The sequence below is a fragment of the Nuphar pumila genome, chromosome 7 (assembly GCF_984573655.1).
Source record: "Nuphar pumila chromosome 7, dmNupPumi1.hap1.1, whole genome shotgun sequence".
Classification (NCBI taxonomy): Eukaryota; Viridiplantae; Streptophyta; class Magnoliopsida; order Nymphaeales; family Nymphaeaceae; genus Nuphar; species Nuphar pumila.
Genome location: NC_143255.1, coordinates 22632386 through 22646648, shown reverse-complemented (window position 1 = coordinate 22646648; position 14263 = coordinate 22632386). Strand labels below are relative to the sequence as shown.

Below are 14263 nucleotides of genomic sequence, written 5' to 3'. Positions count from 1 at the left end.
CCATACCTCTTTTATGTCACGAATTCTTGGTAAATTCACAAATCCAAAGTGGTTGCTGGGTTGCCATCACAATCAAAGCATCTCTTCAAACAAGGTCATCAAATTGCTCTACACTCAAAGCCCATTAAACCCAATATCCATGGTGAGTATATGCATCATTGACATTTTAGCCACACTTATGTGTTGGAGTGTGTGGCCATGATCCGCACACTTCGGCATATCCACTAACAGGGCCCGTTCCTGGATATGCATGTGCTGTTTTCAAAATTGCTTTTTAAATTAAAGTTTATTTTTTCAACAGTTTTCAGTTTTGGCCCCTTCCTAATATCTCTAACTGTGCTTATCTGCAACAGCTGAGCCTAAGAAAAACCAAGAGAGAAGTTATAAATAGTCATGCTCAGCCAAATGTTAAATATATAGAAAATTCTAAGCAACTCTAACTGAGCTCTCTCGAAGCAAACCTCAAATACTATCTTCCTTCTTTTCTGAAACTCTGAGAAGCAGACTGTTCGTGAACTTCCCTTCCTGATGTGCGCCCAACTGTGGTATCAGAGCTTTCAGGTGTCACTGATCCGGGAGTTCGGTAGACACTGCTACTGCAATCAGGAATTGCTTCTAACACTGAAGCTATTGAAGGGTACCTGCTGATCCTGCACACACAGACAAATACGATTAAGCGTACATCAAGTCAAGGCTTCTTGGAGAAGTCCTTTTGCATATGTGCTTAAGCGTGAAAACAAGCACGCTTAGAGCTTTGCCTTTTTAGAAACTTGTCTTAGGTTTGCCAGTGCCTCAATGAGCCAAGGACACCTCACTGTATTTTTTTTTGCTACTCTTGAAAATAAGCATGTATTTCTTGTAAGATACAAAAAAATTACAGTAGTTAGTTCTGTGCATTTGTTTTAAACCCCTTACTTGATACATCAAGGATACGACTCTTGCATAAACAATAGAGGGGACTAGTTACAAGGCTCGACCAACTTTGGGCAACCCTCTCTGACATACAGAAAAATAGTGCATCTCCTTTTTTGTTAAACCCTAAACACACACACGGAAGAAAAAATAATATATATATAATATCTTGTTTGTCGTCGAAAAGTTGTCCGATGACCTCTATTTTTCAGTCACTGGGAATGAGCTTTCTCGATTGTTTGATGTTCCTCTCTCCCGAATCATCAAACTCCTCCTGGAAAAGAAAACACCAAGCCTGAAAATAACACAGCAAGAGATAAGCTGGTAAAATAGCAGGAATCTTATAATCTATCGAAAAAGCGACGACAGAAAAACTGAGAAACTCAGAGTGTGTCGAAAAACCATATGTCAAAACACCGAAAAAACGTGAGATATCAACCAAACTGAGAAAAACCCATTGGTTTGCTTTGGGTTTTTCGCTGAGAGGAGCCTGAGGCGAGATCTGGAGGCCCAAGCAGTCGTCTGGCCTCCCCACCACCAGAACCGACCGGAGTTGTCGGTTTTCCTTTCGTCTTCCCATCAAAGACTCGAGAGAGGAGAGAGAAAACCCTTGTTAAAATGAACTGAAAATCGTGTTTGCCGAGTTTTATATGCCTCATTTATGAAAAGATGGATTTACCCCTGGCCTTTTTTTATTTTCTCCAAAAGATGGTTACAATTTTCTAAAATTAAACCCGTATTCTTTTCTTTTTGAAAATTGCTAAACAAGGGTTGCGTGGTTTGAAATTTCATAAAAACAATCAAATTTGTCTAAAATACCAGACAAGTACCTGAAGCTTTTATAAAATTACACCGACATATTTTTTTTCATCTTTAACCATCCATTTTTGATCTATTTTCGGTTAAAGACCGGTTTTCCTTCTTTATAAAGTTATTAACACTGTTGTTCACTTGCTTGCTTTGTTCTTGTCCTTCTTTTATAAATAAATAAATAAAAATAAAAATAATAAAATAAAATTATATATATATATACATAAATAGAAAAATGACTAGTCGTGTGTGTGCATCCGAGTTGGCCAAAACCGACAAACTAAATGGAACAAACTTTCTCATTTGGAAAAGATACATCCCCTTGGCTCTAACTCTAGAAGGACTTGAATATGTTCTCCGTACCTCTGTTCCTAAACCAGATGAAGAGGCATCAAAAGATGACAAAGATAAATATGAAAAATTCCAAAAAGATGACCTAATGACTAAAACAATTATGCCTACTTATATAGATGATGATCTTATAAGGGTCTTTAAAGATTATACAACAACCAAAGAAATGATGGAGGCAATCGCTAAAAAGTATGATACAACATCTGAAGTCCATATACAACTACTCCTAGAACAATACAACTCTTATAGAATGAAAGAGTCAGAAAGTATAGTTGACCACGTAAATAGAATGTTAGTTATGGCCAAGGATCTAGCCATTGCCGAAAACGTGATCCCAGACCGGATGCAAGTTTCAACAATACTGAATAGCCTACCTCCTTCTTGGAAGATGGTCACAACAGCTCTAAGGTTAAATTCCAAAAACCTAAATTTGATTGAATTACCCCTGCAACTAGCCATAAAACAAGAACACATGACTAAAGAAAAGAAGTCTGGACTGTTAATTGCTCAAGACATCTCATTATCCAATCGAGGCCCCTTAAAACAAACAACTTTAAAAGAAAGGGTAATGAAAAATTCAACAAAGGACAAGGTGCAAGTTTCAGAAGATCACAAGAAAACAAAGGCTCTCAAGTTAAATGCTTCAAATGTGGAAAGCTTGGACACATACAGAGGAACTGCAGGACCAAGTTTCCAAACAACAAGTACAACGAAAACAATGGGAGGTACAACAACAATCTCAACAACAAAAATAAGGAGGTTGTTTGTGTGGTGTCAGAGTGTCTCTTCGCAAATGAAGAATTGTCTGAATGGTGGGTGGATTCTGGAGCAACCTGTCATATTTCTAGATCTACAGATGGAGCCGTGGAACTCAAAGAATTAAGACCAGGTGAACATAAAGTATACACGGGAAACAACTCATACTGTGATGTTTTAGGCATTGGATCGTATCAACTTAATGTTGGTGGCGTCAATGTCCTTCTGAATGATGTTCACTATGTTCCCTCTATGAGAAAAATTTTAGTGTTTGTACCTGCTTTAACAGGCAAAGGGTTTGAATTTAGGTTTGTTCCTGGCAAAGTTACTATGGGGAAACATGAAAAAGTCGTTTGAGGGCAAATTTGTAAAAGAACACAATATGTTCAAACTCAGTGATAATAAAGGATCACTTTCAGTTTACATTGATTGTGTCTTAACTGTTGATGTAAACATCTGGCATAAAAGATTGAGATACAAAAGTATTAAAAAGATGAAGAACATGGCCCAACAAAGCATTATTTCTGCTTTTGATGATATATATGGAAAGATGACTAGAAAACCCTTTTCATCAAATATTGTTCGAGCTAATGAATTATTAGAAATAATACATACAGACATTTGTGGACCATTCAGGGTCCAAACTCACAGTGGTATGTTATACTACATAACATTCATTGATGATTTCTCGAGGTACGAATACTTGTATCTTATCAAACATAAATTTGAAGCACTCGAAAAATTCAAAATATATAAAAGTGAAGTTGAAAGACAACTTGGAAGAAACATAAAAAAAAATAAGATCAGATAGAGGCGGAGAATACACCTCTAATGAATTCTGTGAGTTATGTAAAAATCTTGGCATTGATAGGTAAAGAACCATGCCAAGAACACCACAACAAAATGATGTTGTTGAAAGGTGCAACAAAACACTCTTGAACATGGTTAGATCCATGTTGGCAGGAGCACAATTACCTAAAGTATTTTGGGGAGAAGCTGTAAGTACAATTATGTATACAATGAATCGTGTGCCCTGCAAAGTTGTCCCAACCACGCCCAATGAAAGATGAACTGATATGAAACCAGAGTTAGGCCATCTTAAGAGGTGAGGATCTATAGCACATGCTAAGAATCTAGATCCTACTATGGATAAACTGGATAATAGATCTGCTAGATGCATTTTTATTGGCTATCCTAAAGGATCAAAAGGCTACAGGTTATATCATCAAAGATTGAGATTGATTGAGAGTAGAGATGTCGAGTTTTTTGAAGAACTCAATAATAAATCCAATGATTCAATTGACGACCAATTTGACTTACTAGATGATGAACAGTTAGGCAATGAACCAATTGCAGAACAGTCTGACAATGGACCAATTGTAAAACAGTTAGACAATGAACCTACCGATTTCGGTCCCTCTACTTCTCAAAGACTAAGTGATCATAAAAGGTCTATAGCTCCTCCATCATATTTGGATGATTATTATGTGTATTTGTCTGAGGAGTTATGCTATTCTGTAGACCTGGATGAAATGACCGATAACTTGATATATTCTGATGCAATAAAATCACATGAACCATCAGAATGAAAGAAAGTCATGAATGAGGAAATTGAATCCATTGAAAAGAATAAGGTCTGGGAATTGACTGATCCTCCTATAGGAAGAAAACTTGTTGGATGCAAGTGGGTTCTAAAGAAAAAATATAAATATGATGGAACCATGAGAAAATTTAAGGCTAGACCAGTGGCTAAAGGTTTCTCCAAAAAAAGGGGAATTGATTTCACTGAAACCTATTCACGAGTGGCTAAGTTTGCATTCATAAGGATAATTTTGTCCACAACGGCTTTCTTCAACCTTGATGTATGACAGATGGATGTCAAAACTGTCTTCTTGAATGGTGACTTAAGAGAAACCATTTATATGGTTCAGTCAGAGGGGTATGTCATGGATAGTGACAAAGTGTACAAGTTAAAAAAAATCGTGTACGGACTTAACACAAAAAATTAGTTATATACTAACTTTGAAATGAAAGATATGGGTGAAGCCTTATATATTTTGGGAATTAAAATCACCCGAGACAGAGAATCAAGAGTTCTCAGTTTGAGTCAAGAAAGATATATTGACTATATCTTAAAGAAATATAGAATGCAGGACTCGAAACCAATTGGTACTCCTATCGTTAAAGGAGTGAATCTGAGTAAAAGTGACTGCCCAGAAAAAGGCCAACAGAGATTGAATGTGTCGTATGCACAAGCTGTTGGAAGCTTAATGTATCTTATGTTATGTAGAAGACCTGCTATAAGCTTTGTTGTTGGTCTTGTAAGCAGATAACAGAGTAATCCTGGTTGGCTTCACTGGTAAGCAGTTAAGAGAATATTCCGATATCTGAAAGGCTCAAAGGGATTACAACTAAGCTATCAATCTGATAAACTTGACTTGATCGGATATTCTGATGCAGACTTTGCAGGTTGCAAAGACGACAGCAAGTCCACCTCTGGCTATATTTTTCTGTTTGGGGGAGGTGGAGTAGCTTGGTCTTGTAAAAAGCAAGGCTTCCCGAGAATATTGCATGTAATGCAACTATAACCTTTGCAGTGTGGATTAGTAGGTTCATTTGTGATTTAAAGCTTGATCTAGCATTTGAACCTGTTTAACTTTTCTGTGATAACCAGGCTGCTATCTCCTTGATGAAAAGTGAAGCTGATAGCTCAAAGAGCAAACATATAATGATAAAATACCATTATATACATGACATGATTGAAAGAAAAGAGATAACTATTGATTATCTACCAACATCAGACATGACTGTTGATCCTCTTACAAAAGGGATCCCTGAGGATCTGTTTTCAAAGCATGTTGCTCGCATGGGATTAAGGTATCTTTGATTACGATGGAAATCCTTGAAGGAAAAACCGTAATCTTCTATGGGAAGCTCTCACTAGTGGGAGCAAGGCCGACAACTTCATGACTAAGTGAAAGATGTTGGAGCGTGTGGCCATGATCCGCACACTTCGGCATATCCACGAACAGGGCACATTCGTGGATATGCATGCGCTGTTTTCAAAACTACTTTTTAAATTAAAGTTTATTTTTTCAACATTTTTCAGTTTTGGCCCCTTCCTAATATCTCTCGCTGTGCTTATCTGCAACAACTGAGCCTGAGGAAAATAGAGAGAGAAGTTATAAATAGTCATGCTCAACCAAATGTTAAATATATAGAAAATTCTAAGCAACTCTTACTGAGCCTTCTCGAAGCAAACCTCAAACACTATCTTCCTTCTTTCTCCTTCTTTTCTGAAACTCCGAGAAGCAGCCCGTTCGTGAACTTCCCTTCGTGCTGTGCACCCAACGTTGTGCACCTTGTAGCCTTTTATGAATATATCACCAACAATCAAATAAAGGTGTTTTGTATGAAAAACAATGCACAGAAATGAAACAATTAGACTGGATTTTAAAGTGATAAAACCATGTTTTTTTTTACATGAGTAAAAAGCTTGTCGTATCGAACAAGTATGTGACAAATAACTCAAGTTCCATGAGAACTACAATGTTACAGCTAATAACAAAAGAGGGTTACTTTTAAGTTTGTCAATTTGGGGACTGGTGACTTCTTTATATACATAGTATAGAATGGGATAGCATTTGCTACTCTGGTGAGCAAGGAACACCCTAGTTGAAACTCATGGGGGTAAGTTGTTTTGACCAAATCTGACCTCATGGATGTATTCAACATGGTCATAATAGTAGGAATAGACTCTTGGATCATGTAAAAATATGGTTTTTTGAGCTTTGAAATTTTGGTACATTGTAGGCAGTTGATTTTTCAGCCCTCATAAAATCTGACATATACATCAGAAAAACATGATCCAGAGGTCGGTTTCTACTAAACTTAATATGTAGATCACATCTGGAGGGTTACATGTGCAAAAAACTGAAAAAAAAATAAAAATATTACATTTTTTCACTAGAGAGTTCCTTACCAAACATAAACCCATATAGATATAGATATAGATATATATTTCACCAACAATAAATAGGCATGTTTTGTATGCACATACAGGAAACAGCAATGAAACAATTAGACTGGATTTTAAAGAGAAGGAACTAATAACAGGCTTTTCACCCTTTTCCCTGCATGCCTCCCCAGGAAGACAATTACAAGAAGCTAGAAAAGAAGTTATTCTTACTCTCTTGTTACACCACTCACTGGAGTATAGCTAGATCAAAGCACACAGATTGAAACCATTAACCTTTAAACTCCTTGACTAGGAAAATATTTAGTTACTAAAAATCCTTCTAAAAGAAAACGAATTAAAAAAATCAAGAAAATTAGGTTGAACTTCGTAATGGCTGCATCACAGTGCAAAATTTATGTTTATTAGACATGTCATGCAGCTAAAATGGAGAATGGTACTTTTCAGGGAGGCAGTTAGAAATATGGATCTAGCGTGAGAAAACACTCTTGGAATTATATATAATGCGGGAATGCATAACTATTACCTAATAAAAATATCTCTTTTGTTTGTTTATGGTAGAAGGTTCACTAAATGAAGTAGTACTTATTTAGAAAACAGCCACAAAGAGCACCACAGGAATTTTGAACAGAAAAGCAGTGGCAGGAAGATGTTCTCAGAAATTACATGGCTATAAACATTTAAAGTTGCATGCCTCTAACCAATCCATGCAGAATAGCTTGATGAGTCTGAAAGACATTTTCTCACTAAACTTTGATTTTTTCACATTGGCTCCATGGCACAAACAAAAGAAGAACGGACAAATCTAGTTGTGGCAACTATTTATATGGTGCAACATTAGCTTGAGAAGGAATTAAGAAAAGATTCTCACTACTGATTTCATAATTTTGGCAAGCAAAGAATTGAACTGGATGACAGTTCATAAAGATGGTCTTGCTTATAGGACTCACTACTTCGAGATATAAAGATGGGCAGACTCATAATTGTGCTCTTTATCTTTACATGTTCCCACTTTTTTCTTTTCTTCTCTCTACTCCATTTATAAAGAAATTTCCCTTCTGAAACTTCAAAGAAAATGCCATAAAGTACTATTTCTCTTCAGGGAAAATGCACTGAACTAGAAATGACCCACAACCTTACTCAAAGGTGAGATGTCACATTCTATAGATAGACTGATACGTAGACTATCTGAAGAAGTTTCCTTCAGATGTGGACTGTCATCAATCATCATCCTAGAATCAATGTCACATAGGTGTGGGTGCAGCTGCAAAGGGTGTGACATCAATTTCAAAAAACATGGGTGTAGAGGTGCGGTATGTCTGTGTGTGCATATTTTATGTATATAATATAGATAAAATTGTACTTGGTTAGGATTAACTGAGTCCAATTTTGGACAGAAATGGACCTTGTGCGGTTAATCACACCCAACACTGCAGAAGCCGTGTCTAAGTGTTGCACCTGCATCAGTGCAGGTGTGTTGCCCTTTTAGAAGTGTCCATGTTACATAGCCTAGAATACATCAATTCAATTGCCACTGTCTTCAAGTGGATGAACATAACCAATGCCAAAATAGTCCATCGGTGTCATAAACAGGCATTAGAAATAGCCAAAGTTAAATCTTAAATTTGCAACTCTTTAGTTTTTAATGATAAAAAAAATATTTCCAAAGGAATGATGATGAAACACATCTTGAAGGGCAAACTAACCCCTAAACTTTCACAGAAATTCACAAGCTGGCCTGAGCAAGCCTTCATAACCATATATGGGAAAAGAAAGCAATCAGAACAAATAATACTGACCAGTACAGGATCCAACAAATTGGACTCCACTACAAATGTAAGACCAAATGTATGCAAGTACAAGAACTGATTCAAACATAAGACAACAAATCTTAGATGCTCGGTGTTCAAACCCTCAGGAAAAGAATGTTTGGAGTCTGAAAGGACTAACCCCAAAATTATGGTTCCAATGCAACATAAATTTATGTTTATGTACACGAAGCCAGGAGAGAAGCCATTCCTCCTTTCCAATCATACCTCTAATGTAGAACACTATATCTAAGCAATGTCTGGAAAACTGGGCCCAATATTTTGGGATGACAGAACTACAGTGCAAAACCTGTGTCCACCACACATGTCAGGTAGATTAATAGAGAACAGCTTCCAGGTAGCAGTTGATGAAACTCGAGAAAGCACTAGGTCATAGCTATGGTGAATTCAGCATTTTACGGATTGACCTTGCATTCTTATAGAGTGACTAATCATCAAGAAAATTTAATAAAGTTCCAGTAGCAGAAAAAGATTTTTTCAGAAAATCATGTGAACAATGTAAACATTTAAAAACTGCAAGCTCACAACCAACTCTATGCAGAATAGCTTGATGAATATGCTACATGCATTGTCCTGTAGTCTGACTTCATTGACTGCAGCATTTTCCTATGACTGAGAGCCAACTTCATGGTATATCTGATTTTTCATATTGGCTTTGCCTACTGAAACATAAGGTAGCAAATTGGACAGACTGGTGATAGTTGACTCCATTGACAAGGTGAACACTTAACTTGAAATTTGAAAAGGCATTACATTATCATGAGAACCAACAATTTCAACATCTTCAACGTGTGCATCATTTTCTAATTTTGACCAATTTGTGACCATGAATCAGGATAACATGTTTAGAAGACATTGTTACTTGCAGGAGTTTCAATATTGATCTGTAAAGGTGAACAACAATCTCAAAAGTTCTCTTTATTTAGCCATGTTTCCTTATTTTAGTTTTTACTGTCTGTAGCAATGTTGTATCGTACAATATTGTACGATACGGTACAATACATATCATTACTATAGGCAAAAGCGATATGATACACAATCGTAGGCAAAAGCGATGCGATACACACTTGTATCGCAATACGAGTGTCTATTGTATCTATATCATATGTATCATACAATACAACCTTGTATTGTGCCATACTGTACGATACATGGTGTATCATACTATACACCTTCGACACACTTTAAAAATGGCCGAAACTTATTTTTTATTTTTTGGGTTTTAAAGACCCCCTTAAGGGCTGACTTTCTCATTTATGTAGAGGATATTAAAGGGGTATTCACGCACCCTAAGAGTCGTGAGAGCGATTTATGTGCAATGGAGAGGGCTTTTGCGGTTTGCTCAAGAGTGAATTTCCTCCATTTTTTCACTCAAGGAAGTGAGTTAAGATACAAATCAGGCTCCACACCCCCTCCGACAAAGATATCATAAGATGATCCAACATAGCAATGGAGCACTCAATTAATGAGCGAAAACCGATTGAAAATCGAGTGCAACTATTGTCATAATATTTTTTTTATGTAATATGAAAGTATGAGTCTTGTAGCATGTTCTTAAATGCAAGATATTTAATATTTTGCATTGTTCTTGTGAGATAGTTGTTGTTTGATGATGTCTTATATAGCTCATAGAGACATGTTTTATAAGTGATTTTATGGTTCTATTTTGTGTAATTCATGATTGTTTCATGTGTTATGATTTTTTTAGATTTTTTTTCTGATTTTTCATGATTTTTTTAAATTTAAATTTTTTTTTATTAAAAAATTATATTATTTATGATACTATACGATACTTATCTTATTTTGGGCCTGACCGATATGAGTAACTATACAATACTTACAACCTTGGTATGTAGTGTTCATATTGTTCACTGTGTTTGCAATCAATTTACTTTTGAAGTTTAAAAGAAATAGCACTATAACCTTATTCAAAGGCTAGATTCAGCATTTTATAGATAAAAAGCAAATTATATTCACAGAAAAAATAAATGTGATCTTTTGAAATGCCCCAATCAATGTTTTGACCTTCTCAATCTGAAAACATAAGCATCTCGGAGTATTCATTTCTATTCTGCCTTGTCCATCTATAGACCTTCTATAGGTGTTGCCTATCAGGATTTCATTGGCAGTGCTGTTGCAAGAGGAACCTATCCAATCAGAAACTACTGAATCTTGCCATATATTGGACCAACAGGAAACTAATCACTGAGTGGAACTGCTTAATCCTTTGCAATTTCAGGTTTTAAGTTCAGCTTAATGTTTGACCAGCTAATCCGAGCATTACAAGTTCATGTCGTGCTAATGGCAAATCAAATTGAATCACTGATCCTTCTTTCTTCTATTCGGTGGTGCCTGCAATAAGTTTGAGTTACATAAGAACAACACCACTGCCATATCATCCTGCAAAGTTTTGGAGCAAGGCAACTTCATAATATCCAGCATTTACAAAAGCAAACATTGGCATTATCTTCAGTAAGCATCCTTTCTTCTTTAGTTTTCACGAATATCAGGATTTCATCCCATCTTCGTTTTGAACAAATCTGATATTTTCAGCTGCAAAGGATGGCCATTACCCTAGACGAGTACACGTTGCCACTTCTTCACACTTCGCTGAACACACCCAACCACTAAATAATACTTACCCCGGCCATTAATATGATAATAGGCACCAAAAAACTGCATCTTGTAACCCATTTTCCATTGAACAAGAGAGAGAGAGAGAGAGAGAGAGAGAGAGAGAGAGAGAGAGAGAGAGACGAACTATAACCATCAACATTACGATACGAAAACAGGTTCAACCAACATTGAACCTACCGGGTAACCAAACAGGGGCCCAAGACATGCCAAGGAGCCCCAAAAAAGGAAAAAAAAGAAAAGTAGAGATGCAAGGAGAAAAGGAAGAGAGAAACAAGAAGCAAATACAGAGAGAGAGAGCACTCCTCTTGCTGAAAAGAAAGAGATAATTTTTATTAAGCAGGGAAGAGAATGGCATAATTAGGCCTCTAAACTTGCACATTAATTTACAAGCTGGACTGAGCAAGGCCTTATCTGTTATCAACAAAGCATAATAAAATGAAACCAAAAAACAGAACTTTTCTCACCTTTATGCTTTTTCTTCTTTTACTTGACATAAATACTTCAATGCAGAATGGTCCAACTAGGGTTCAACTTTCAAACATAAGACAGCAATTTGAAGTAGACAACGATATAAAGCGAAAGAGAGACCACAGCAAAGACATGCTGCCAAAACAGGAGTGCAGAAGCCTCACTCACAGCATAGCCTCTCAAGCTGGCAATGGCTCCCAGCAGAATGGCGCTCGGCGTCGTGTACTGCAGGAGGAGGACGAACCTGTACATCTGATCTCCGGCCACCAACAGATTAAGCTTGTCGGCCAACGCCACCACCCCGATCCCCAGCAATGGTAGAATCAAGAGCCTCGCGACGATGATCCCGACTGTCGTTCTGATCCCGAGCTGCGAATCATTAGGCCCCTCGGCGAGCATCCCTCCGAGAATCAGCAAGACCGAAGGAACCATCGCCCCGCCCAGAATCTCCAAGCTATCAGTAAAGAAGGATAGTGGGGCGTCTTCCCCAAACATGAATTCCTTCAAGTGGGGAACCATCCCCACCACAATTGCCAATAACGAAGCAATCGTGGGCGGCTGCAGGATGTGCCGGATCGGCGTCCGCTCCGCGACGATCCTGCACCTCCTCACCACTCTGGGTTCCGCCAGGCACCGGATCGACTTGGGGCTGTTGCTGCCGCCGGCCTCGATCGAAGAAGGATCATCCCCCAAATTGTTGGGATCGAGATCGGGGAGGCTCGTCTGCGAGATCCCTGAGATGCTCTGGAAGACCCTGGCGATCAAGGGCGTCTTGGAGTGTTGCGTCTCCTTGTCCTCAATCCCCGGCCACTCTGCCTCCACAAGAAGTGGCCTGCTCGCATCTGCGACCGGTCCGTCGGCGGCTTCGTCGTCGTCGTCGTCGGGGACGAGCTCGTAGAACTCGAGAGGGGGTTCCATCATGTGGTAGACGAGGGTGTAGACGAGGATGACGGAGACCCACTGGGCGAAGGAGACGTAGGCGATGCCCTTGCGGTAGCAGTCGGGGCCGAAGGGGTGGTCGGAGCTGTGGCAGACGGAGCCGACGATGGCAATGGGGAGGTTGCCGGTGTTGCCGAAGCCAGTCATGATGACGGTGAAGCGGAGGAACTGAGGTGGCGGCCGGCAGACGAGAGCGACCAGGTAGCCGAGGAGGCAACCGGCGGCGGTGCTCAGGAGCACGTTGACTGGGACGAACCACCAGCGGGTGAAGTTGGCAGGGGTGATGGAGGTGCCAAGGTGGGTGAAGATGAGGCAGGGAAGGAACAATGCAAACACCAGCTTGCTCAGCAGCCTGAGGGTCGACCGCGGAAGGATCCTCACCTTGGGGTGGGCAAGCACCAGACCCATCACACACAGACACAACACCTTTATCAATGGGATCATCCCGCTCAGAACGTCCGCCTTGCTGCTCTCCATCCCCAACCCACCACCCATCGCTTGCTTGCTTGCTTGCTTACAGAAAGTGAAGCACCTCTTTTCTTTTTTTGTTCCTCTCTCTCTCTCTCGATCGAATCGAATTATTGATGAAGAAGACGCCGAGGACGTTGAAGGAGAAGATGTTGAGAATCAGCGAAAGGAGGATGCAGATTCACGAGTACCCTGGGACGTCATATGCAATTATTGAGAGACGGTGAATAAAAGTAACTAACGGGATAAACTAGGGTGTCAACGGGTCGGGTTTAGTTCGGACCCAGATGAAACGGACCATATTTCTGAGTATGGTATCGAGTCCAGACCCTAGTCTAATCGGGTTTACTATAATAAAAACCATACCCAAACCCGATAAGAACTACATGAACCAAACCCAGACCATACTCAATAAAAACCATATTTTTTTATCATTTTTATATTGAAAATTTGTGGGTCTTAAACTGAACTCGGATAGGGTCTGGTATAACATTTCATAAGCTATACTCGGGTCCATTTATTAATCGGACCTTCGAGTTCGGACCCAGGTATTAATCGGGTCTTCTTATTTATCAGCATACTCGGATCTTATATGGTTTGGTTTCCGTTTGGGTTTAGATAGGGATGCACAACGAGTCAAGCCGGCTCGGGCTCGGGCTCAGCTCAGCCCATAAATAAGCCAAGCCTGAACTAAGTTTTAAAGTTTGGTTGAGCAAACGAGTCCAGCTTGATTGGCCTATCAAGCTCGATAAGGCTCAGCTCATATTATATTTTATATAATATAAAATATATAATGTGCATATAATAATTTAAAAAACATAGATGGGCTGCCCCACCCCAACCTCGACCCCCCATGCCCAAACCTTGAGCCCCTTCCTTCTCTCCCATGACCCCCTCCCCCGCCTCGAGCCAACCCCCCTGCCTTAAGCCCTTCCCTCCCAGACCAGTCCTTCTTTGAGTCTCTCTCTCTCTCTCTCTCTCCAAGCTTAGACGGGAACAAGTGAGGGCACATTGAGCCTTGGTGTCGAGGGTCGTTTCGAGGATCGCAACCAGGCCTGGTTTTAAAGTCTCTGTGCCCGGTCGATTGGAGTAGAATTTTGAGTCTCTTCCACAGACT

At 39.2% G+C, this 14263-nt stretch overlaps 1 protein-coding gene across 3 annotated transcripts; it reads right to left on the bottom strand.

Annotated features, from left to right (window-relative positions):
* Nucleotides 1–542: 542 nt before the first annotated feature.
* Nucleotides 543–13319, bottom strand: LOC149831506 (protein PIN-LIKES 2-like). Of its 3 annotated transcripts, none has more exons than XM_090012107.1 (2): nt 11908–13319; nt 543–650 (listed from the first exon to the last, which is right to left on the bottom strand). In XM_090012107.1, the coding sequence occupies exons 1-2, from the start codon at nt 13171–13173 to the stop codon at nt 603–605; spliced, it is 1314 nt and encodes a 437-aa protein (XP_089868233.1). In that variant the 5' UTR covers nt 13174–13319; the 3' UTR covers nt 543–602. The 3 variants fall into 3 exon arrangements, with proteins under 3 accessions (XP_089868233.1, XP_089868232.1, XP_089868231.1); XM_090012106.1 differs by lacking the exon at nt 543–650 and adding an exon at nt 11577–11791; XM_090012105.1 differs by lacking the exon at nt 543–650 and having other exon boundaries at nt 11577–13319.
* Nucleotides 13320–14263: the final 944 nt, after the last annotated feature.